Raw genomic sequence first — 25,956 nt, forward strand, 5'->3', positions numbered from 1 at the left:
ACTGCCGTTGAGATCCACAAATATGTCAGTCACATTATTGGCATAAATACTGGGGGGGAGCTTGGCTCATTATTGGGTGGGCTTAAGCCCCCCCCCCCGGCACCGCCACTGTTTACCATTCAGAGCTCAAAGTGTTACATATTCTTAAAACTGTTCTAAAATATTTCCATTAAAATACAGATAAACCACAACTCACCTCCAGAGGAGAATCTGGTTCATCCAGGATGTTCTTTTCACTCTGTATCCGCTGCATGGTTCCTGTAGAACTGGGGTCCATTATCAGCACCTTCTGACTACCAGCTGTGCCGAACTTACAGTCACTCTTTCTGGAGTCAGTCGTCCTGCACACCTCGTAGTTGTACACGTGTGGCAGAGTCCCTGTCCCCAAAGTGTCTGAGTAACGTGGTGGATAATATGGAATCACCGGGAGACTGGAGTGATACAGGATGCGAGACTGTCTCCATCTGTAGATTTTCACTGATATAATAACCACTAAACACGTGATGAAGAGAAAGGAAACTACAGCCAAAGCCAGCACTAAGTAAAAAGTCAGGTTGTCATTGTATTCCTTGTCGTGCGTAAAGTCAGTGAACTCTGACAGCACTTCAGGGTAGCTGTCCGCCACCGCCACGTTAACAATGACTGTAGCTGAACGAGAGGGCTGCCCGTTGTCCTCCACGAACACAGTCAGTCTTTGTTTGACAGCATCTTTATCAGTGACTTGGCGGATAGTTCTTATTTCTCCATTCTGTAAACCCACTTCAAACAGCGCCCTGTCTGTGGCTTTCTGCAGTTTATAGGAAAGCCAGGCATTCTGTCCAGAGTCCACATCAACAGCCACCACTTTAGTCACCAGATAGCCCACATCTGCTGAACGAGGAACCATCTCAGCCACCACAGAGCCTCCAGTCTGGACCGGGTACAGAACCTGAGGGGCGTTGTCGTTGTGGTCCTGGATCATTATTTTCACAGTCGCGTTACTACTGAGTGGAGGGGAGCCTCCATCCTGCGCTTTGACGACCAACTGAATTTCTTTAATTTGCTCATAATCAAAGGAGCGGACAGCACTAATATCCCCAGTGTCAGAGTTTAAAGACACATAGGTAGATATTGGATAACCGCTGACGTGCGTGTCTTCGAGGAGGTACGAGATTCTTGCGTTTTGATTCCAATCAGAGTCTCTCGCGCTCACAGCAAATATCGATAATCCAGGGGGATTATTTTCTATAATGCGAGCAGTATAAATGTTTTTATCAAACATCGGTGCATTATCATTTACGTCAGATATTTTAAGGTGTAATCTTGTTGAGCTAGAAAGAGGCGGTGACCCGGAATCGATGGCTGTTATTGTTATATTATATTCTGCGACAGTCTCTCTATCAAAATATTGATCAGATATTAAATTATAATAGCTTGTTAGAGACGATTCGAATTTAAATGGGAGTTTACCATTTATAGAACACTTTACCTGACCGTTTTTATCTGAATCTGCATCTTTTATGTTGAGTAAAGCAATGGTTGTGCCAGGCCGTGCGTCTTCAGACACGAGACTAGAGAATGACATAATATTAATAACTGGTGCATTATCGTTGACGTCAACAACATCAATTATTACTTTACTTGTCCCAGTTAGGCCACCGTGATCTTTTGCTTCTACTCTCACCTCGTATTTTTTGTCTTTTTCATAATCTATCTGTCCAGACACATAAATGGTGCCAGTATTTTCATTTATATTGAACATATCTGCGGAACTGCCTTTCATTTTAGACAAACTGTATGACATTTCTCCATGTGACCCGCTATCAGCATCTGTGGCGTTTACTGTAATAATACCGGTTCCTTTAGCTGTGTTCTCAATCACATATGCTTTATATACTGTTTGATTAAATATCGGAACGTTGTCATTGGCATCTAAAACTGTAATGTCTATATTTACCGTGCCAGATCGCTGCAGTGTTCCTCCGTCCACTGCGATTAATTTTAACGACAGTTTGGGTCGAAGCTCTCTGTCTAAAGCTTTCTGCAGCACCATTTCCACATTTTTACTGCCGTCCGGATTTGCAAGTTGCCTCAAAACGAAATTATCGTTTGGTGATAAAATATAATTTTGCAGTGCGTTTTGGCCCACATCGAGGTCCTCTGCGCCCTGCAGTGGAAACTGCATTCCGACCATAACAGATTCACTTATTTCAAAATTGAGAGATCGATCTCCGTTTGGGAAGACGGGAGCGTGATCATTAATATCCAAAATCTCAACTGTTATTCTGTGCAATTCCATTGGGTTTTCCAAAATCATCTCAAAACTGAAGCTGCACGGCGTTACGTCTCCACAAAGCTGCTCTCTGTCAATTCTCTCATTCACGAGCAGAATTCCTTTGTCTGTCTTCAGCTCGGTGTACTGAATATTTTCCGAGGTGACGATACGGGCACGGCCAGAACGAAGCCTTTTCACATCCAAGCCAAGGTCTTGCGCAACATTACCAATAACAGAACCTTTCTTCATCTCCTCCGGAATAGAATACCGAATCTGACCACCTGCCGTGTTAAATGCGTGGAAGAGAAGAACGAGCAGTCCATAAAAGAATCGCCATCTTTTGTGGAGGTGGACGAGAGATCGTCGGTTTTCCATCATGAACAATTGTAAATATATCCAGAAAAGCCGTTCTTAAAAAAATCTGATCGAAAATATCCGTTTTCTGTTCAGATTAGTCACGTTTTCCACCTTTAAATGCTGCTCTGTGAGATCGTGTCCGTTCCGAGCACTAAACCCCGCATAAAACACAGAGAGCGTCATTCATGATGTCATCTCACGGACAACGTCATAACACAACCAAAAATTCATTGAACAACAGCGTCCCTTAGAGTTCAGAGTCCGGAACTGAAATACAGTCCACATCACACTGGTGATAGTAAGAGATGTATATTTCTTTTCAAGAGCACATCTTCACACCGAGAATTATTGCAGAAAAACTACAAAATAAAAGTGAAAAAAGAACAATTATTTTCCATTTTATGCAGACAATGTAATGACATATATATATATATATATATATATATATATATATATATATATATATATATATATATATATATATATATATATATTAGATTGGTTCCAAGCATCACACATTTATGCATCACTGTACATAGTAGTAAATAAGTTTTATATTGTTCTTTTTAAAAGGAACTAAAATAAAAAATATTAAACATAAATCCACTAAGAAAATATACAATTTTCATACTTTATTTATCTCACCTCCAGAAGAGAGGCTGAGCCAAGCCATAGTCATTTCTCACAATGGATTTGTTTTTACAAGAAAGTTGTCAATTGTCTATTTTAACCCAGATCCTGATGTTTATCTTATTATGCCAACATAACTGCCAGCAGAGATGTCTTCTGAAACTAGGCTAGTAAATAGCACATTATTAGTGGTCAGTGCATTATAAATCCCTATAAAAGAAGGCAAGGGGTCTCTGTGTGCTTGTGTATCCGGAGCATCAGTTGAAATCCAGAAAGAGCTGACTTTTGTCCTTTGGTATGCTTATGGATTTTTCATGATGATTCGAGTCGTGAAAACGCTAAGGTGATAAGACCAATATTTTGTGAGAAATCAGTAATTTTTGAAAACAAGCCTAGCCGCAGTTCCACAATAAGAGCCTGCATTTCAAAGTAAAAGCCTGTGAGGTTACTGCAGATCTGACAGAATTCAGACTGTCCATCCTCTAACATCCCAGACAGCAGATTCAAATCTGGATATTTTCTTTATCAATGTGATCCCAAACCCAATATTAACATGTCCACACTCCAAACAAAACAGCAGAATTGTTTCTCAACAGTGTCTCACATTGGCTAAAAAAAAAAGAAAAGAAAAGAGAAATTTGATCTGAAAAGAGAAATTTGATCTGATGCGAGCACTGTCACAGTGCAAATATAAAACTTCAGCTATTCATAATTTCTTTACATGGAATAGTCAATCAATCAATCAAGTTTATTTCTAGAGCCCTTTACAACACTCAAAGTGACCAAAGTGCTTTACAACAAAATTTAAAAAACAAAACATAATAAAAACAAATATCCAACAATAAGACCATTACAGAAACAATTATATAAAAAATGCATAAAAGCATTTAATAGCGTAAAGTACCATCATGCTACTGAGTGTTAAAAGCCAGTCTGAACAAATGCGTCTTGAGCCTGGACTTAAAAAGCTCTAAGTCAGAAATGATTCTCATTTCAGGGGGCAATTTATTCCAAAGTTTGGGCCCAGCAACAGAGAAGGCCCGATCACCCCAGCATTTAGACCTGGACCTGGGCACCTCCAGTAAAAGCTAATTTACAGACCTCAAAGACCTGTTTGAGACACGAGGATGCAAAAGCTCAGTCAAATAAGGAGGGGCCAGGCCATTAAGGGCTTTAAAGACAAACATCAAATTTTTAAAATCAACTCTAAAAGAGACTGGAAGCCAGTGCAAATTAAAAAGAACTGGGGTGATGTGCTGACGTCTTGAAATGTTTGTTAAAAATTGGGCTGCAGCGTTTTGCACCAGCTGGAGACGACTCAGAGATGTCTGAGGAACTCCAACATAAAGGGCATTACAATAGTCAGTTCTAGAGCTAATAAAAGTGTGGACAGTTTTTTCAAGGTCAGTGTGATTTAAAAATGGTTTAACCTTCGATAAAAGATGCAACTGATAACTTGTTCTTACCACGCTGTCAGTTTGTTTATCAAATCTAAAAGAATTGTCAAATACCACCCCAAGATTTCTTACTATAGGTTTCAAAGACGCAGACAACAAACCAGAACCTAGAAGAGCAGGGTCACCAAACAAAATGTAATCAGTTTTGTCCTCATTCAAATGAAGAAAATTTTGCTGTAACCACAGCTTTATATCAGCCATGCAGTCTGACAAACATTTGATAGCGTCATTTGTATTTGAAGACAGTGGCAGATAAATCTGCAGGTCATCTGCATAGCAGTGAAAAGACATGTTATGTCTCTCCATAATGGAGCCCAGTGGTAACATATAGAGACAAAACAAAATGGGGCCCAAAATGGAACCCTGGGGTACTCCACAAGACAAGGTTGCAGCAGAGGAGGACAAGTCACCTATCATGACAGAAAATGTTCTGTTCATTAGATAGGAACTAAACCACTTTAATGCTGTGCCACAAATGCCAACATGGTGCTTTAAATGAGACAAGAGGATCCTGTGATCAACAGTATCAAATGCTGCTGTCAAGTCAAGAAGCACTAAAAGAACTGGACATTTAGCATCAAGCGACAGAGCCACATCATTGTGGACTTTGAGGAGTGTAGATTCTGTGATGTGCCTTGTTCTGAACCCTGACTGAAATTTTTCAAGAATAAAATTACTATCTAAGAACACTTGTAACTGTTTAAAAACAACTTTTTCAATAATTTTTGAAATAAAAGACAAATTTGACACAGGTCTAAAATTAGATAGAACAGAAGTGTCAAGGCGTGGTTTTTTAAGCAATGGTCTTACCACAGCATGTTTGAAAGTGTCAGGGAAGCATCCTGAACTTAAAGACATGTTAATTAAAATCAAGAGGGAAGGGCCAAAAGTGGTGAACACTTCTTTCAGTAATTTAGCAGGAAGAAAATCTAAAGGGCAGTTAGTGACCCTCATGCATTTAACAATGTCAGTGAGGGATGTCAAAGTGATGGGATCAAAATGATCAAACACTGCAGAGTGCGCAGTAGTAACAGACTCCTGCAGGTTGATACTGCAGCTTCTCAGCGCTCTTACTGACGTCACTTTATCCATGAATATATTGTACTGGTTAAGCTTCAGAACAGCTTATTGATGACAAAAATTAATTTCAGAAAAATGAACAACTGAAAAGAGATTAAACCTTCAATGAAGACTTTTATTAAAAAAAAGAAAAGAATTTTTTTCGATGTCAGTACTTAAAAAATATAACATAAATTTAACAGATTTAACAGAACATAACAGATTTTTCCAAAAGGTCACCTGTCCTCCATATATCGTACAAATATTATATATATATATGTGTGTGTGTGTGTGTGTGTGTGTGTGTGTGTGTGTGTGTGTGTGTGTGTGTGTGTGTGTGTGTGTGTGTGTGTGTGTGTTGATACAGCTCACCTTATTTTTGTGTTTTTATTTGTAGCTCAATATCTTGTCTTTTTTTAAATAATGCGTCTCATGTCATATGTACCCCCCGGAGCCCCATTATTCTGGAACAAATTAGCTATGCTTTTTTTTTATTTTGAAAAACAATACATTAATCATCGATTTGAATTTATATCATATGCATTCAGTCACTATATGCCTTCTCTTGCATTTTCAATCACTGCTGCTTCATGTAAAGGTTCATTAAATATTTGCACATTGTCATTGTCTGTGTTGTATCACACCATGGTAGAGCTCCACTTTCTAGAGGCAACAACTTAAGACAAGTGTCGATGTTTTTGAAAAACAATTTCAGCATATTTAATTCCATTTGAATTAACGTTTTGCTGCAAAACAAAATTGCATTTGACATTAAAACATATCCACTGACTGTTTTTCTGTCATGAGCATCAAACACACTCTCTAAATCAGGGGTTGGCAATCATGTGCCATGAAGGGCCGAGACACTGCAGATTTTCCTTACAACCAATCACCTCAGCAGGTGATTTCATTGACGATCAGGTGTTTATGTTCAGGGGAGAAGCTCATCAGCAATCCACCTGCTGAGGTGACTGGTTGCAAGGAAAACCTGCAGTGTCTCGGCCCTCGCTGCCCACCCCTGCTAAATTAAACAACACTCAAACACTGCTAATTTACTGATAAATTCAAAATGACCGTTCTCAAAAATGATGACATTTTTAATTATATCTGCTACTTTTGTCAAGCCCAGGGCTTGACAATAGACTTTGTGCTTTCATTTAATTGAACTAAAGTTCAAGTGCTGATTCGCCAAAGAACAAATAAAACATAATTACATTGGAGACATTCAAAAAATAATACGTACGATCCTGCGTATAGTTAAAAATATAAATAAACAAAACAAACAAACAAACAAACTGATCAATTCTTCTCGTCAGCTTCAACTTCTCCACCTAATTTAATGGAAATTCATTAATTTGTTTCTGAGACAACATACAGACAAACAGGACAGAAAATATTACCTCCGTGAGGAAGTAAAAAGCAAATTAAAACTAGCTATTATTGTCTAAGTATACAAATACGAATACACTATTAGTTCAATGATTAATATTATTATTATTATTATTGTTATTATTATTATTATTATTATTATTATTATCATCTCTATTTTTTCATCTAATTCTTATTAATGTAGAAACATTAGTAGTTTTGGAAGGGTTTTCACTTAGTCAGTAAAAAGACATGAAACAACCGAATTTTCAAAAGCATCGCATCCCAGCAGTATTTCAGCACCGTGGACAGAGACAGACTACAAACCAGACTCTGTCCTTCATATAACAAGCATGTGATGAACTGAGCTACCACAACCACAATTAATGACATCATTACAAGAAAAAATACGGAAAAGGTAAGTTTGTTTGTCGACAAAGTCAATATGCATTTTTTATAAAATTAAGTGAACTTACCAGAGTCGGCAAGCGAGACATTGTCAGTGAGTCTTCTTCATTTTGTTGTGCATCTGTTCCAGCCTTATCAACACTAACCAAACTCGGGCTCATCGGCTCCATATAGTGGGTTGGTTTAATGTCACTCTTTCTGGAGTCAGTCGTCCTGCACACCTCGTAGCTGTACACGTGTGGCAGAGTCCCTGTCCCCAAAGTGTCTGAGTAACGTGGTGGATAATAAGGAATCACCGGGAGACTGGAGTGATATAGGATGCGAGATTGCCTCCATCTGTAGATTTTCACTGATATAATAACCACTAAACACGTGATGAAGAGAAAGGAAACTACAGCCAAAGCCAGCACTAAGTAAAAAGTCAGGTTGTCATTGTACTCCTTGTCGTGCGTAAAGTCAGTGAACTCTGACAGCACTTCAGGGTAGCTGTCCGCCACCGCCACGTTAACAATGACTGTAGCTGAACGAGAGGGCTGCCCGTTGTCCTCCACGAACACAGTCAGTCTTTGTTTGACAGCATCTTTATCAGTGACTTGGCGGATAGTTCTTATTTCTCCATTCTGTAAACCCACTTCAAACAGCGCCCTGTCTGTGGCTTTCTGCAGTTTATAGGAGAGCCAAGCATTCTGTCCAGAGTCCACATCAACAGCCACCACTTTAGTCACCAGATAGCCCACATCTGCTGAACGAGGAACCATCTCAGCCACCACAGAGCCTCCAGTCTGGACCGGGTACAGAACCTGAGGGGCGTTGTCGTTCTGGTCCTGGACGTGTACAAAAACTGTCGCGTTGCTGCTGAGTGGTGGCGAGCCCCCATCTTGCGCCTTAACTCGCATTTTGTACACTTTGACTTGCTCGTAATCGAGAGAACGCAGAGACTGAATGACTCCACTCTCCGTGTTAATCGAGAAGTAAGTGGAAACCGGAATTCCATTCACATCTTCATCTATAAGCAAATATGATACCCGTGCGTTCTGACCCAGATCTGGATCGGAGGCCTGTGTCTGCAACACAGGGACACCAGGAGAATTATTCTCCATTACCTGAGTGACGTAAACACTTTGACTGAAAGTCGGGGCATTGTCATTAACGTCAGTAACATCTAAAACGACAGTTTTAATGCTTGATAAAGCGGGCAAGCCTTCGTCTGTGGCAGTTAGTGTGATATTATATCGAGACTGCTTTTCTCTGTCAAGGTCTTGTTCAGTTACTAATGCGTAATAGTTTCTGAGAGATGATTTTATTTTAAACGGGAGGCGCTCATCTACTTTTAAATGAACAATTCCGTTTTTACCAGAATCTTTATCTTGGACACTAACCAGAGCTACAACTGTACCTGGGGTCGAATCCTCCGAAATTTTACCAGAAAAAGAAGCCATTGTGATGACTGGAGTGTTATCATTTACATCGACTACATCAACAATTAATTTGCTGACGCCCAGAACACCCCACGGATCTTTTGCCTGAAGATTAATTTCATAATTTGGAGACATTTCATAGTCGATGTCACCTGTGAGTTTGATCTCCCCACTGTAAGAATTTATTTGGAAAGGACAAGAGGAGTCATCCTCCAGATGCGTGAAAGAATAAGTTACGTTTCCGTTGTAACCTTGATCTGCGTCCACAGCAGTCACTGTGATAATATTTGTGCCACGCGGCACATTTTCCAACACTGCCAATTTATATAACGGCTGCGTAAAAACAGGCGCGTTGTCATTTGCGTCAAGAACGGACACATGTATCCTAACCGTTCCAGATCTCTGCGGTTCTCCGCCATCCACAGCCGTTAATATCAGGGCGTGTTCGGTTTTTCTTTCGCGGTCAAGCGCGCGCTCGAGCACCATTTCAGCGTATTTGCTCCCATCTGACCGAGTGTGCTGTTTAAGAATGAAATTATCATTTGCTTTTAAAGAGTAGCTCTGCAGGGCGTTCATTCCGACGTCGGGATCAGCTGCACTGTCGAGTAAGAATATAGTCCCAATGGGCGTTGATTCGCTTATTTCTAAATTAATTTCCTTTTTGGGAAAAACCGGAGAATGATCATTAATATCTTGTATTTCAATGGTAACGGCAAACAATTCAAGTGGATCTTCGAGGACAATTTCCAGAGTGAAGCTGCACGGAGTTTTCTTGGCGCATAATTTTTCTCTGTCTGTTCTTTCGTTCACAACAATATGTCCTTTGTTCTGGTCCAGCGCGACGTACTGGTTACTGCCTTCAATAACAAGTCGAGCCCTACCAGTTACCAACCTTTTCATCTCCAAGCCCAGATCCTTTGCAACGTTTCCGACAATCAGCCCTTTTCTCATCTCCTCCGGAACAGAATAACGAATTTGTCCTCCGACTGCAGCAACGACGCAGAAAGACAAGATGGTGACTCTCCAATCCAGGGATGTGCTTTTGCGCGTCAGTGTATCCATTTCTTCTCTATCTGTATCGGCGTTGTATGGCACAGTAATCTGATCGAAGACGAGCGTTCTGCCTCTCACACCAAATGTATTTAAACTTTTCTCAAATCCACGGTGTCCGTTTCCAAAAGAGAGCATCGGTTGATATGCGCACAATATGAACAACCGTCTTCGTGTCCTCTTCAACAACGGACGGTTGCTCAGCCATAAGACCAATATTTAGGCAAATTGTTTGCTTAGTCGACAGCACCACCAACAGTTGTGAAATAAAACAACATGTATGCGCCAGTTCTTCCATGCCCGCTACATGCCCGTATATAGAGGGGGTTCAGGGGACTCGACCGACACCCCCCCCCCCCCGAGAATTCTGCTGATTTTTTTCTGCTGATTTTTTTCTGATCTGGATATCAACGTTATGTATTTTCTTTTCATTGATAATAAGCAACAATCACTAACTGTTACACAGCTATTATCACACACCCTCAAGTTTCAATTTCCTCTGCCAGAGTAATCCCTTAAGTGATGAAAGGGGAAACTGCTAGATAAACTTTTCCCATGGGGGTTGAGAATTTTTGCTCCCTGGTCCCTATCCTCCTTTGATATCAAACAGATTAGTAGGCTTATAAATACCCATGTAGACACACAATTACACTTGTCTGGTTTGTAAAAACATGTTTGTATGTATAAGATGAGAAATAAAGGGAGCTTCTCCTTCCTGTTGCAAATACTGTAAAGGTGCAAATATTCGCATGGGATTTATTATGCGAATTTCGCGAGTTAAACAAGGTCGCCAAATTAAATACCGCTATTTTAATACCGCTAAATACGAGGTCTGTTAGAAAACTATCCGACCTTTTTATTTTTTGCAAAAACTATATGGATTTGAATCATGTGCGCTTGCATCAGCCAAGCTTGAACCTTCGTGCGCATGTGTGAGTTTTTTCACATCAATCAATCAATCAATCAATTTTTTTATATAGCGCCAAATCACAACAAACAGTTGCCCCAAGGCGCTTTATATTGTAAGGCAAGGCCATACAATAATTATGTAAAACCCCAACGGTCAAAACGACCCCCTGTGAGCAAGCACTTGGCTACAGTGGGAAGGAAAAACTCCCTTTTAACAGGAAGAAACCTCCAGCAGAACCAGGCTCAGGGAGGGGCAGTCTTCTGCTGGGACTGGTTGGGGCTGAGGGAGAGAACCAGGAAAAAGACATGCTGTGGAGGGGAGCAGAGATCGATCACTAATGATTAAATGCAGAGTGGTGCATACAGAGCAAAAAGAAAAAGAAACAGTGCATCATGGGAACCCCCCAGCAGTCTACGTCTATAGCAGCATAACTAAGGGATGGTTCAGGGTCACCTGATCCAGCCCTAACTATAAGCTTTAGCAAAAAGGAAAGTTTTAAGCCTAATCTTAAAAGTAGAGAGGGTGTCTGTCTCCCTGATCTGAATTGGGAGCTGGTTCCACAGGAGAGGAGCCTGAAAGCTGAAGGCTCTGCCTCCCATTCTACTCTTACAAACCCTAGGAACTACAAGTAAGCCTGCAGTCTGAGAGCGAAGCGCTCTATTGGGGTAATATGGTACTACGAGGTCCCTAAGATAAGATGGGACCTGATTATTCAAAACCTTATAAGTAAGAAGAAGAATTTTAAATTCTATTCTAGAATTAACAGGAAGCCAATGAAGAGAGGCCAATATGGGTGAGATATGCTCTCTCCTTCTAGTCCCCGTCAGTACTCTAGCTGCAGCATTTTGAATTAACTGAAGGCTTTTTAGGGAACTTTTAGGACAACCTGATAATAATGAATTACAATAGTCCAGCCTAGAGGAAATAAATGCATGAATTAGTTTTTCAGCATCACTCTGAGACAAGACCTTTCTGATTTTAGAGATATTGCGTAAATGCAAAAAAGCAGTCCTACATATTTGTTTAATATGCACTTTGAATGACATATCCTGATCAAAAATGACTCCAAGATTTCTCACAGTATTACTAGAGGTCAGGGTAATGCCATCCAGAGTAAGGATCTGGTTAGACACCATGTTTCTAAGATTTGTGGGGCCAAGTACAATAACTTCAGTTTTATCTGAGTTTAAAAGCAGGAAATTAGAGGTCATCCATGTCTTTATGTCTGTAAGACAATCCTGCAGTTTAGCTAATTGGTGTGTGTCCTCTGGCTTCATGGATAGATAAAGCTGGGTATCATCTGCGTAACAATGAAAATTTAAGCAATACCGTCTAATAATACTGCCTAAGGGAAGCATGTATAAAGTGAATAAAATTGGTCCTAGCACAGAACCTTGTGGAACTCCATAATTAACTTTAGTCTGTGAAGAAGATTCCCCATTTACATGAACAAATTGTAATCTATTAGACAAATATGATTCAAACCACCGCAGCGCAGTGCCTTTAATACCTATGGCATGCTCTAATCTCTGTAATAAAATTTTATGGTCAACAGTATCAAAAGCAGCACTGAGATCTAACAGAACAAGCACAGAGATGAGTCCACTGTCCGAGGCCATAAGAAGATCATTTGTAACCTTCACTAATGCTGTTTCTGTACTATGATGAATTCTAAAACCTGACTGAAACTCTTCAAATAGACCATTCCTCTGCAGATGATCAGTTAGCTGTTTTACAACTACCCTTTCAAGAATTTTTGAGAGAAAAGGAAGGTTGGAGATTGGCCTATAATTAGCTAAGATAGCTGGGTCAAGTGATGGCTTTTTAAGTAATGGTTTAATTACTGCCACCTTAAAAGCCTGTGGTACATAGCCAACTAACAAAGATAGATTGATCATATTTAAGATCGAAGCATTAAATAATGGTAGGGCTTCCTTGAGCAGCCTGGTAGGAATGGGGTCTAATAAACATGTTGATGGTTTGGATGAAGTAACTAATGAGAATAACTCAGACAGAACAATCGGAGAGAAAGAGTCTAACCAAATACCGGCATCACTGAAAGCAGCCAAAGATAACGATACGTCTTTGGGATGGTTATGAGTAATTTTTTCTCTAATAGTTAAAATTTTGTTAGCAAAGAAAGTCATGAAGTCATTACTAGTTAAAGTTAATGGAATACTCAGCTCAATAGAGCTCTGACTCTTTGTCAGCCTGGCTACAGTGCTGAAAAGAAACCTGGGGTTGTTCTTATTTTCTTCAATTAGTGATGAGTAGAAAGATGTCCTAGCTTTACGAAGGGCTTTTTTATAGAGCAACAGACTCTTTTTCCAGGCTAAGTGAAGATCTTCTAAATTAGTGAGACGCCATTTCCTCTCCAACTTACGGGTTATCTGCTTTAAGCTACGAGTTTGTGAGTTATACCACGGAGTCAGACACTTCTGATTTAAAGCTCTCTTTTTCAGAGGAGCTACAGCATCCAAAGTTGTCTTCAATGAGGATGTAAAACTATTGACGAGATACTCTATCTCCCTTACAGAGTTTAGGTAGCTACTCTGCACTGTGTTGGTATATGGCATTAGAGAACATAAAGAAGGAATCATATCCTTAAACCTAGTTACAGCGCTTTCTGAAAGACTTCTAGTGTAATGAAACTTATTCCCCACTGCTGGGTAGTCCATCAGAGTAAATGTAAATGTTATTAAGAAATGATCAGACAGAAGGGAGTTATCAGGGAATACTGTTAAGTCTTCTATTTCCATACCATAAGTCAGAACAAGATCTAAGATATGATTAAAGTGGTGGGTGGACTCATTTACTTTTTGAGCAAAGCCAATAGAGTCTAATAATAGATTAAATGCAGTGTTGAGGCTGTCATTCTCAGCATCTGTGTGGATGTTAAAATCGCCCACTATAATTATCTTATCTGAGCTAAGCACTAAGTCAGACAAAAGGTCTGAAAATTCACAGAGAAACTCACAGTAACGACCAGGTGGACGATAGATAATAACAAATAAAACTGGTTTTTGGGACTTCCAATTTGGATGGACAAGACTAAGAGACAAGCTTTCAAATGAATTAAAGCTCTGTCTGGGTTTTGGATTAATTAATAAGCTGGAATGGAAGATTGCTGCTAATCCTCCACCCCGGCCCGTGCTACGAGCATTCTGACAGTTAGTGTGACTCGGGGGTGTTGACTCATTTAAACTAACATATTCATCCTGCTGTAACCAGGTTTCTGTTAGGCAGAATAAATCAATATGTTGATCAATTATTATATCATTTACCAACAGGGACTTAGAAGAGAGAGACCTAATGTTTAATAGACCACATTTAACTGTTTTAGTCTGTGGTGCAGTTGAAGGTGCTATATTATTTTTTCTTTTTGAATTTTTATGCTTAAATAGATTTTTGCTGGTTATTGGTAGTCTGGGAGCAGGCACCGTCTCTACGGGGATGGGGTAATGAGGGGATGGCAGGGGGAGAGAAGCTGCAGAGAGGTGTGTAAGACTACAACTCTGCTTCCTGGTCCCAACCCTGGATAGTCACGGTTTGGAGGATTTAAGAAAATTGGCCAGATTTCTAGAAATGAGAGCTGCTCCATCCAAAGTGGGATGGCTGCCGTCTCTCCTAACAAGACCAGGTTTTCCCCAGAAGCTTTGCCAATTATCTATGAAGCCCACCTCATTTTTTGGACACCACTCAGACAGCCAGCAATTCAAGGAGAACATGCGGCTAAACATGTCACTCCCGGTCTGATTGGGGAGGGGCCCAGAGAAAACTACAGAGTCCGACATTGTTTTTGCAAAGTTACACACCGATTCAATGTTAATTTTAGTGACCTCCGATTGGCGTAACCGGGTGTCATTACTGCCGACGTGAATTACAATCTTACCAAATTTACGCTTAGCCTTAGCCAGCAGTTTCAAATTTCCTTCAATGTCGCCTGCTCTGGCCCCCGGAAGACAATTGACTATGGTTGCTGGTGTCGCTAACTTCACATTTCTCAAAACAGAGTCGCCAATAACCAGAGTTTGATCCTCGGCGGGTGTATCGTCGAGTGGGGAAAAACGGTTAAAGATGTGAACGGGTTGGCGGTGTACACGGGGCTTCTGTTTAGGGCTACGCTTCCTCCTCACAGTCACCCAGTCGGCCTGCTTTCCCGGCTGCTCGGGATCTGCCAGGGGGGAACTAACGGCGGCTAAGCTACCTTGGTCCGCACCGACTACAGGGGCCTTGCTAGCTGTAGAATTTTCCACGGTGCGGAGCCGAGTCTCCAATTCGCCCAGCCTGGCCTCCAAAGCTACGAATAAGCTACACTTATTACAAGTACCATTACTGCTAAAGGAGGCCGAGGAATAACTAAACATTTCACACCCAGAGCAGAAAAGTGCGGGAGAGACAGGAGAAGCCGCCATGCTAAATCGGCTAAGAGCTAGTAGCTACGCTAAGCTAGCGGATTCCTAAAAACACGCAAAGCGAATAATGTGTAAATAATTTAGAGGTGATTCAGCAGAAGGAGTGCTTTAGTTAAGGCACGTAAAGATTACACTGGGAAACAAATCGTAATCTAGATAACTAGATCAATCTAACTGCGCAGATCAAACAGCTAACAGATACAGAAAAACACCGCTGTGCTCCGGAACAAGAAGTGATACAATACCGCAGTGAGAGCCGACCACCAGTAGAGTCAAGTAAAAAAGTAAAAAAAAAAAAATAAAAAGGTAAAAAAGTAAAAAAGTCTTGAAAAAGACTATTAGTTCAAAGTCCAAAGCAGCAGGTAGCAGTCTCTGTGTAAACAGTCCCAACAGAGAGCCAAAATTCTGATGCAATCTCACCAGGTACCCTGGTGAGATTGCACCTTCCCAACATCTGTCGGTGTTGGGAAGGTGTCGTAGCACGGACCCACAACAGGGGGCGCAAATGAACGGACAATGAGTAAGCCAAAAGGTAACAATTTACTGTTGTGACAAAACACAACTAAATGTACAGAAATTGCAAAGTCAATGAACACCAGGTGACGTGTGGGCAGGCTCGAAGATAGAAGACCCCGACGAGAGAGAGACCGCGTCCCACACGGCCTCCACCACCAACGGTCTGAAGAACACCGGAGCCGCCAAGTCCCGAATCCCCAGGTGACCTCTGTCTTCGGCTGTCGACCCTGGTACTGCTGGCAGAAAGCAGAAAAAAGATGAATGAGTGTAACTCCTTACACTCAGTGGTCTACAGTTTGTGCACAGTAGGAGGAGAACCTCCACCTCCGAATCACACACTCGTGCAGCTCCTAGTGTGTCCACTTATCTTGTAGCGCGGTTGTCGTCGTCACGCTCCACGCCACTTCCCAGATAAGGGTGAACACCACAGGATACCGGCTGCAACAGAAATTCAGAATCCTACACAACGTGTTAATCAGCAGAGAAGTGTACCTCACGGTAGTCGATTTCTCGGCGAGGAGGTGGAGTCCCGATCCGGCTTTTAAGATGGTGATGATGATGATGAACGAGTGACAGCTGGTGCAGGGGATGAATGACAGCTGTCACTTCCTCAGGGTCCGGCGCCCTCTCGTGCTTGGAGCCCGCACTCCAAGCAGGGCGCCCTCTGGTGGTGGTGGGCCAGCAGTACCTCCTCTTCAGCGGCCCACATAACAGTCGGTTGCGAATGACGCAACCGACAGGCAGGTATAAAGTTTGCATTTATGGTGTCTTGGTTCTTCCTGGGTGGTTCTTATGGTAACTGATCCAATCCCAAACAAGGACTATTTGTATATAAAAATGTATTTCCTAAAACGATACATTTTGGGTTTCAAATGAAATTTATGTAGCTTTTTACCCCTCGAAATCCTCAAAAAGCTTCTGCTTCGGGGGGCTTTGCCCCCCTGAGCCCCCCACGAGGGGGTTGCCCCTCGACCCCACTGGTGGCCCTGCAGCCCACTGGACGCCCAACTCAAGGATTTGAACCCCCCCTTCACATTCCTATATACGGCCCTGCGCTATACGTGGTCTGTCCATAAATTAACGGTCCTTTTTATTTTTTTTAAAAACTATATGGATTTCATTCATATGTTTTTACGTCAGACATGCTTGAACCCTCGTGCGCATGCGTGAGTTTTTCCACGCCTGTCGGTGATGTCATTCGCCTGTGAGCATGCCTTGGGAAGGAGTGGTCCCGCCCCCTCGTCGGATTTTCATTGTCTGGAAATGACGGAATGAAAAGGACTTTTTTCCATCAGAATTTTTTCAGAAGCTGTTAGAGACTGGCACCTAGAAACCATTCAAAAATTTATCTGGCTTTCAGTGAAAATTTTACGGGCTTCACAGAGAATAGGGACTTTAACTACAGCTTTAAGGACCCCTTTAAGGACGGTCGGTGCGCCGCGCTGCGAGCTACGATGATGCGGCACAAACCACTGGATCATTTCTAAGCTGATGGCTCTGTGGATACGAGACCGTCGTGTGCTCTTTCTCTGGTTATCACAAGACCTGGACATCAGCCATTTTCCGGCAGATTTCACTTTTAACAAGAGATTTTGTCATGGAAAGCCGCGCGGAGGCTTCGTGCGTCACGACCGATTCGCTGATGAAGCGAGACAAAGGAACACCTCCGTTTTGGAGTGTTAGAGGACAAGTTGGGACATGTCTAGCTCTCCACAAGTTCTTTTATACTCACTCGACTGGTATGCACTGAAAGCTGAGATAGACGTGTTCCCAGGCGTGGAAAAACTCATGCATGCGCACAAGGGTTCAAGCATGTCTGACGTAAAAACATATGAATGAAATCCATATAGTTTTTGAAAAAAATAAAAAGGACCGTTACTTTATGGACAGACCTCGTACATACAAACTTTCTTTAAATAATAATCCACAATGCCACAATTCATTAAAAATGAAAAAGGGACTATAAAGAATGTCCATTTGTAAAATATAACAGAAATCTAAGTGTCATTTTACTTTTTTCTCAATAACAATGAAACACCTAACTGAATAATTTGTGTTACCTTGGAAAATGGTTCATTGTAATTCTACAAATGAAGCAATTGAAGCACACTACTCTGAAAAATAGAAGGGTTCATGGATTGATGTTTACAAAATGGTTCATGGTTTTGAGAATATCAGGCCTGAAAATCTTTTCCAAATAGAGTTTATTCGAGTTTGAGAGGTCACTTTCATATGTTTGAGATGCAAATATGACCAAAGAAAATATTTTTTTCTTAATAGAATTATATCTTTGGGGACTAACCTCCTCCACCATGTGGTAAATGGCTGGGTAAACACTCCAATGTGTTAATACTTAAAAAAAAAAAACTGTGAGGATTTTTACTGTAATTGATGATTTTTACTGTGATATATTTTGATGGCTAATGATGTGTGCTTTTATTGTACTTTTGTGAATGTTTTTTAGTTCACACAACAAATGAATTACGAAATATAGCTGCCTTATAATTTGATATTTATTTTTTACTGTATAATTGAACAGTTGGAAGATGTGTGAGAAAAAACAATGAGAGGTGTGTGTAGTCATTAATAGTGATGGAGTAAAAAACATGCAGTAAATCCACATGTTGATAATGTTAGGTGCATTGATCTTTGTGGCACAGGCAGGGGAGGGCGGAATTAAATAAAATGTAATTATAAATTAAGTGCAGTGAGGCGCACGAAGTTGTAACAACTCCAGTTCCGCATATTCTGATTTAGTCAAAGGCAGTTGCAAGAACATGAACAGAACAGACAGATTTAACAGGTAATCCCATCAGACCTTCTTCGTATGAGCAAAGAATGACAATTATCACTGGCCCCCTGCGATGCACAAAATATATATGGATGGATGGATAGATGGATGCAGAGACTTTTCTTTCCTGATCCACCCTGACTGATAAATCCAGTGACCTACTTTTGAGCAGGGGAATTTGAGCAGTGAAACAAACGCAGTCTATGCAGCTGCAGCAGTCACCCACAAGCATATACGAATAAGCACAGCTCCTACTCAGGAAATTTTCTTTTATGCATATATAAAAATAGCATGTCTATATGCAACAACGCCAAAACACTGAGTCACTGTGAATTTTACCATCCTCTACTCTCACATTATGCAGTAGCAGTTTAAAACATGGTGCATATCTGCTGTGCATTATTCAAGCAGATGCAGCAGAGCAGTGCTGAGAAATATGAATATTAATGTTGTTCAAAGCACACAGTGGGAAAGCACACACAAATGCAAAGCTGGCAGTGGTTTGGAAATGCAGGCAGTCAAATAAATAAATAAATAAGTCTTCACTGATTGTGGCTTTAAATATATGTATGTTAACATTCTTTTGATTCAACGACTTACGTGCTTGGTAATACATTGAGAGAGAGAGAGAGAGAGAGAGAGAGAGCTGGTGTGTGTGTGTGTGTTGGACAGAAACACATTCTGGGTAAGCTGTTTTAATGATGAGTGTGCAAGTTGAATACAGTGTTGAAGACGCAATGCAGGTGAAAGTAAGAAAAGAACCAATGGTTGTGTGTGATTTTAAAGAAAAAGAATAAAAATTTTCTTACCTGGTGTAGACAAAAAGGACGTTTCATTCAAGAAGTTCACCATGGAAAGAAAAAGAGAAAGAGGGAGGGAGAGAGAGACAACAATATGAAGGTGACAGTAAAACACATATCAGAATCAGAAAGATCTTTACTGTCATTATACATATGCATAATAAAATTATGGAAGGTTTTTCTCAGTGTGTAGAAATTCAAAATATAGAGCAATTGAACAAATAAAAAAGTTACTCTTCACGCCACTTAAAAAAATGAGTATATATATATATATATATATATATGTGTGTGTGTGTGTGTGTGTGTATATTAGGGCTTAGGGCTCGTGGCTGGCAGTCACATTAGTATTTCTTCTGTTTTTCTTGTTGCTTAATGCTGAGAAATTATATTTTTCTTTCTGATGCTTGATTCTGCTTTTTTCTTTTCTCTCTGTTTGAGGTGTGGCTCCATCCTGAGATGGGTGTGGTATCTGTTCCAGAACCCGTCCTGTGCACCGGCAACATTTCCTGTATATTCCTTTTGTGAATTGTTCTGTAATTTGTGTCTGTAGTATGGCCCAAGCAGAAGGTCACCCCTTTGAGTCTGTTTTGCTTGAGGTTTCTTCCTCAGAGGGAGTTTTTCCTTACCACTGTTGCTCTGGGGGTTGGTAAGGTTAGACCTTACTTGTGTGAAGTGCCTTGAGGCAACCTTGTTGTGATTTGGTGCTATATAAATGAAAATGCAAATAAATGATTGAACCACCACAACACAGCAGCAGGGCTCATGGAATAGTGCCATTGGTTGACCTATGGATTCGTGCTGAGTGATACGTATGTCAGGAAAAAAACAAACAAAATCAAAGTTCTCCACAGCAGGAAATATAAACCAAGTCATTTCTCTCTCTCTCTCTGACACACACACACACAAACACACACACGCACACTGTTGACCACTTAATTACAAATGTTTCACTACTTCCTTTACGTCACTGTTATTGTTATTTTAAAAACTCTTATCACTAACAACCCCACTGCTTTGAACCCTGGACTTTCTTGATCTGAAGTGGGGGCACCAGCACACAACTGTGCTGTCACTGACAACAAACACAGGTTTACAAATAAACAGAACAACACTGAACAACACAAGCAGCAACATGAAGCCAACACAGAAATGGCAAATGTTGCAGTTTCTTGAAAGGCTGCTTGAGTCTCCTCCTAAAAATGAGTCACTCCCCCAGACACCCATGTTAAAATGTACAAATTTAAAGCAGAAATAAACATGTCTACAACCTGGTACAAATAAATAAATAAATAAAAACCCCAAACTAAAAAAATAAATAAAAAAGTTTTGGTCTCTATAGCTGGCTTCCTCATTCATGACAACTGCTTAGGGTGAATTTTAATTTTTGTAATCAGTTCAATGTTAAGATATAAAGTCATGAATAAGTTGAGGCGTGGACATTCTGAGTGACAGCTGTGTCCTGGAATCATGGCCCTGCGAGCAGCTGGGGACTTGACCCATTTGAGTCCATTTTGTCCTTTCAGAACATTTTATTACACATTTCTGAGATAACATGGTTTGTTGTGCACTTAATTGTACTAACAAAGCATCAAAGAAGTCAGCCCGTTTTGTCCATTCAGATCATTTTATTACACATTTCTGAGATAACATGGTTTGTTGAGCACTTAATTGTACTAACAAAGCATTAAAGAAGTCAGTAAGTATGTCCCTTTGGCTGCTCCCTTGTTTTCCTGGGCGTCCTCACAGCAGCTACAAGGTGGCTTTGTCACAAGTTTTACACTGGGTGCCCTTCCTGATGCAACTCTAGGTTACATGGAGAATCGGCAGGGGTGGGTTTTGAACGGGGAAGTTTCTGCACTGGAAGCAAGCTTGTTTCGATGAAGTCAGTGCTACAGTATTTTCATGATGTAAAATTTTTAGCATTATTTAATTCATATGTTAGCACTGTTAGCATCAGATTAGTCCTAATAAGCAATTAGCTTGGTGATATTAGCTCTATGGACACCATAGTCTCGTTTGAAGGTGGGTGATAAAGGGGCTAAATGAAAGAGCATATGACAGAAAAATTGTACTTCGGGGAAATTACTGACACAACCTTTCCCATTTGCATTGTCTTCTCTTCTCCACTGGGGACCCCCCCCCCTCCCCCGCACTTTTTGCGACTGCTAATTGCAGACAAAAACAAAACAGTACACCATCGTTCCCTGTGAAGTGATGCTATGTTTGTGTTGCGCACTTGCAGGCTCTCCCCAGAAGTGGTCAAATCCTGCAATATCACACAGGGGTTCAAAACAGATGGCACTGCCCCGTTGATGCTGCAATGATTACACAGGCAATATGTCAGTCAGACATTTTAACATCCAAAACCCATATATATATATATATATATATATATATATATATATATATATATATATATATACACTCAACAAAAATATAAACGCAACACTTTTGGTTTTGCTCCCATTTTGTATGAGATGAACTCAAAGATCTAAAACTTTTTCCACATACACAATATCACCATTTCTCTCAAATATTGTTCATAAACCAGTCTAAATCTGTGATAGTGAGCACTTCTCCTTTGCTGAGATAATCCATCCCACCTCACAGGTGTGCCATACCAAGATGCTGATTAGACACCATGATTAGTGCACAGGTGTGCCTTAGACTGCCCACAATAAAAGGCCACTCTGAAAGGTGCAGTTTTATCACACAGCACAATGCCACAGATGTCGCAAGATTTGAGGGAGCGTGCAATTGGCATGCTGACAGCAGGAATGTCAACCAGAGCTGTTGCTCGTGTATTGAATGTTCATTTCTCTACCATAAGCCGTCTCCAAAGGCGTTTCAGAGAATTTGGCAGTACATCCAACCAGCCTCACAACCGCAGACCACGTGTAACCACACCAGCCCAGGACCTCCACATCCAGCATGTTCACCTCCAAGATCGTCTGAGACCAGCCACTCGGACAGCTGCTGAAACAATCGGTTTGCATAACCAAAGAATTTCTGCACAAACTGTCAGAAACTGTCTCAGGGAAGCTCATCTGCATGCTCGTCGTCCTCATCGGGGTCTCGACCTGACTCCAGTTCGTCGTCGTAACCGACTTGAGTGGGCAAATGCTCACATTCGCTGGCGTTTGGCACGTTGGAGAGGTGTTCTCTTCACGGATGATGCGAAGGAGATGTGTTGCACTGCATGAGGCATATGGTGGTCACACCAGATACTGACTGGTATCCCCCCCCAATAAAACAAAACTGCACCTTTCAGAGTGGCCTTTTATTGTGGGCAGTCTAAGGCACACCTGTGCACTAATCATGGTGTCTAATCAGCATCTTGATATGGCACACCTGTGAGGTGGGATGGATTATCTCAGCAAAGGAGAAGTGCTCACTATCACAGATTTAGACTGGTTTGTGAACAATATTTGAGGGAAATGGTGATATTGTGTATGTGGAAAAAGTTTGAGATCTTTGAGTTCATCTCATATAAAATGGGAGCAAAACCAAAAGTGTTGCATTTATATTTTTGTTGAGTATATATATATGTGTGTGTGTGTGTGTGTGTGTGTGTGTAAAATCACAAATCCATAGACAAAACCAGGTGTATTACCAGTGTGCTACAATGCATACTATAAGCCTCATAGGCAACCTCAAAATTTTGGCCAGTGCTGATATACTGTAGCCATTTAGAACAGCAATTTGAAACACTAATATGAAGACATGGAGTCAGACCTCATCTTTGTACTGGTCATATGCTGGTGACCATGACAGGTAAAACTCATTTGGAATGTCTGTTTTGGGCAATTAATTAAAGATACCCTGTTGTATTAATGAGGAGTATGTTTCATCTTTCAATGCATAAAATTCTTTCCATTCACAAATTGATAGCATTCATTGATTGTTTTATATGACACCTATATAGAGGCACATCATTTTCAAAACTTTATTAATATTTTACTTAAAATTAGAGAGGTGCCTCTTCAGAGCAGGGAGTGGAGGGCAGCAAGGCCCAGCAAGTCACTCTGGCTTGCAGGCAGCATAGTTGACACACTGTTGAGCAGACATGTGGATGAAAGAAAAATACATAGCAAATAGCACAAAAATCCAGGGACGTTATGTATTCAATTGGACAAATAATGATTGTCACATGACATGCAATCAAACAATCAAATGACAAGGATCTAGGTGTCATATAAAAACAAAGTCTTGTGCTTAGTTAGACATATGGCCTTTGACCATGAAAAGACAAACTATTTTCAAACGGCTATTTCATGGACATGGTTACGGATACATCTGTGGTTGCCATCAAACACTAATATTTATTCATATGTCACATTTCCTTTGGTCAAATGGCATTGGCCTCTATTCCCCAGGTACCATTGCAAGTGAATTTGCCTTGGACAGTATGCCAGTCCTTCATAGTTTACTTCCCAAGTCAAGAGAGAACTAAATGCAGCACAGGCTCTGAGGCCCACTGCTGCCTGTGCTATACACAGATACCACAGCATGATGACAGTATACAACTCCTCCTGGATAGGATGCCAGCCCACCACAAGTTACTTACCCAGTCAAGGCCAGGAACCATTTGCAGATGGACCAGAGCACTGCAGATGACATGTCTTGATTGAGGATACAGACAGGCATCCCGAAGCACATACTTGAAATTTAAGTCGTTTGTAGTCCACCTCGTCGCACAGATTTAACAATAGGAAAAGTCAAACTCACCCAAATTATTTACTTATTTTATTGTAACTGCTTCAGATAACCCTCTGGTTACAATTAAACACTAATCTGAAAGCCATTTTGAGTAGCATTTTCAATGAATTGATTACAGATATAACTATGATTACTATGGAACACTAATATTAAGTCACATATTAATTTGCACGTCCATAATCACTTGGACAATGATACACTTTTTGTAATTTTGCCTCTGTACACTACCACAATAGAGTTGGCATGAAACCTTCAAGATGTGCTTGTGGTACAGAATTTTAACTCTAATTCAAAGTAAAAAAAAAAAATTGCATTAATAATTTTTGGAATTATGGCCATATGTATATAGTCACTCCATTTACAAAGCCCATAAGGATAGTAGTAATAGTAGACTATGATTAGCTAACTTCCAACTAGTTGACTATTTTTTTATTAGTCGACTAGCCGAAAGCCATTTATTAAATTTATTTAACCCTTAAAAAATAGACCTGCTGGAGCAACCATCACTTCATTCACTCAGTGAAGAACGTGTGTGAACCTTGGCTGGTGAACAAGTCAGCTCAAAAGGATAGTCTATGCCTAGTAAATGAATGCAGGTATTGTCTTCATGCTAATGCTGTTTTTTTTTTTTTTTTTGTATTTCTAATTTTGTGCTCATAATTGTTAAAATAAATGTCACATTTGCATTTCATTAAGATTTTTTTTTCTTAACTTCCCTGGTTAAATAAAGGTTAAATAAAATAATAAAAAAAAACATAAAATTTGAAATTGGCTTAATTCATTCAATGTCAAATTTAGTCGGCGACTAGTCGATAACTAACGGTACCTGACTTGTCGACTAATGATTTTCATTATTCATCCCAACCCTAATCTGTACATCCAATTTTCTTCAGATAATTCAGGGGATAGACACAAGAACATTTCTGTCACTGGGTATCTTTAGGACTTTATTTACATCAATTAATCATTAAGAAATATTTCCTTTTCATCTGTGATGTAGCACATTATAATAACTGATGATATGAGGGGCAATTGAGAAGTCTTGAGCCTGACCCAGAAAGAGTAGAACATGGCTCTCCATCATTTGCATTCTGAGAAACCAACATCTCTCAAGAATGCAAAAGATGGAGAACCACGCCCTGCCTTTTCTGGGTTAGGCTCAAAACTTCTCAATCACCCCTCGTAAGTCTCTTTGGATGTTTTATATCAGTTATCAAAGTGAAAATTGCAAATACCCAGGTATGTTAGTGAATCTTATGACAATACTAGGAATCTGCTACCAAGGAATGTTTTGAATGACAGGTTAGCATATGAGCTCTCCAACATTCAGACCGAAGCAATGAAACAAGAAGGCCATATCAGAACTTAATTTCTGTTTTATTGAACATTATGTTGCAACTTTGACAACTGTTGAGAAAGCTGAAAAGAAAATCAGACTTGAAAACACAGAAAATTATTAAACAAATGAATATAAGCAAACAATTTTCTCAGATGCAACCTTCATCTTTGCAATGCAGTGGTTGGTGAAATTATAATATATACAATTTGTCTTCTGTTGTTTTTGTTTAGAAAATGTCCTAGGTCAGAATAATTTTCAATTCTCCACATTTTTATTACAAGTTCTGTCCTAAAGTCATTTGACAAATGAATACACAAAGATTTTCTTCAATGTTATTCCATTTATTACTTGTTACAAATGGATTAGATTAGCATGTAATGGAAAGTTTTGACCAAAAAGACAAAAAGAAAGATGTATGATAAGAAAGTATCATTATAGGTATAGAAATTATGTATATAAGCATTA

At 40.2% G+C, this 25,956-nt stretch overlaps 3 protein-coding genes across 16 annotated transcripts in view; all 3 read right to left on the minus strand.

Annotated features, from left to right (window-relative positions):
• Positions 1-25,956, minus strand: part of LOC117519820 (protocadherin gamma-A11-like) — a 911,360-nt gene that overhangs the window by 297,358 nt on the left and 588,046 nt on the right. The gene's annotated exons all lie outside the window — the stretch shown is intronic.
• Positions 147-2,781, minus strand: LOC117519829 (protocadherin gamma-A3-like). Its single transcript, XM_034181106.1, has one exon. The coding sequence runs from the start codon at positions 2,630-2,632 to the stop codon at positions 170-172; it is 2,463 nt and encodes an 820-aa protein (XP_034036997.1). The 5' UTR covers positions 2,633-2,781; the 3' UTR covers positions 147-169.
• LOC117519834 (protocadherin gamma-A2-like) lies at positions 7,551-10,126 on the minus strand. Its single transcript, XM_034181110.1, has one exon. The coding sequence runs from the start codon at positions 10,011-10,013 to the stop codon at positions 7,566-7,568; it is 2,448 nt and encodes an 815-aa protein (XP_034037001.1). The 5' UTR covers positions 10,014-10,126; the 3' UTR covers positions 7,551-7,565.

Source organism: Thalassophryne amazonica, chromosome 11, assembly GCF_902500255.1.
Source record: "Thalassophryne amazonica chromosome 11, fThaAma1.1, whole genome shotgun sequence".
NCBI classification, from domain to species: Eukaryota; Metazoa; Chordata; class Actinopteri; order Batrachoidiformes; family Batrachoididae; genus Thalassophryne; species Thalassophryne amazonica.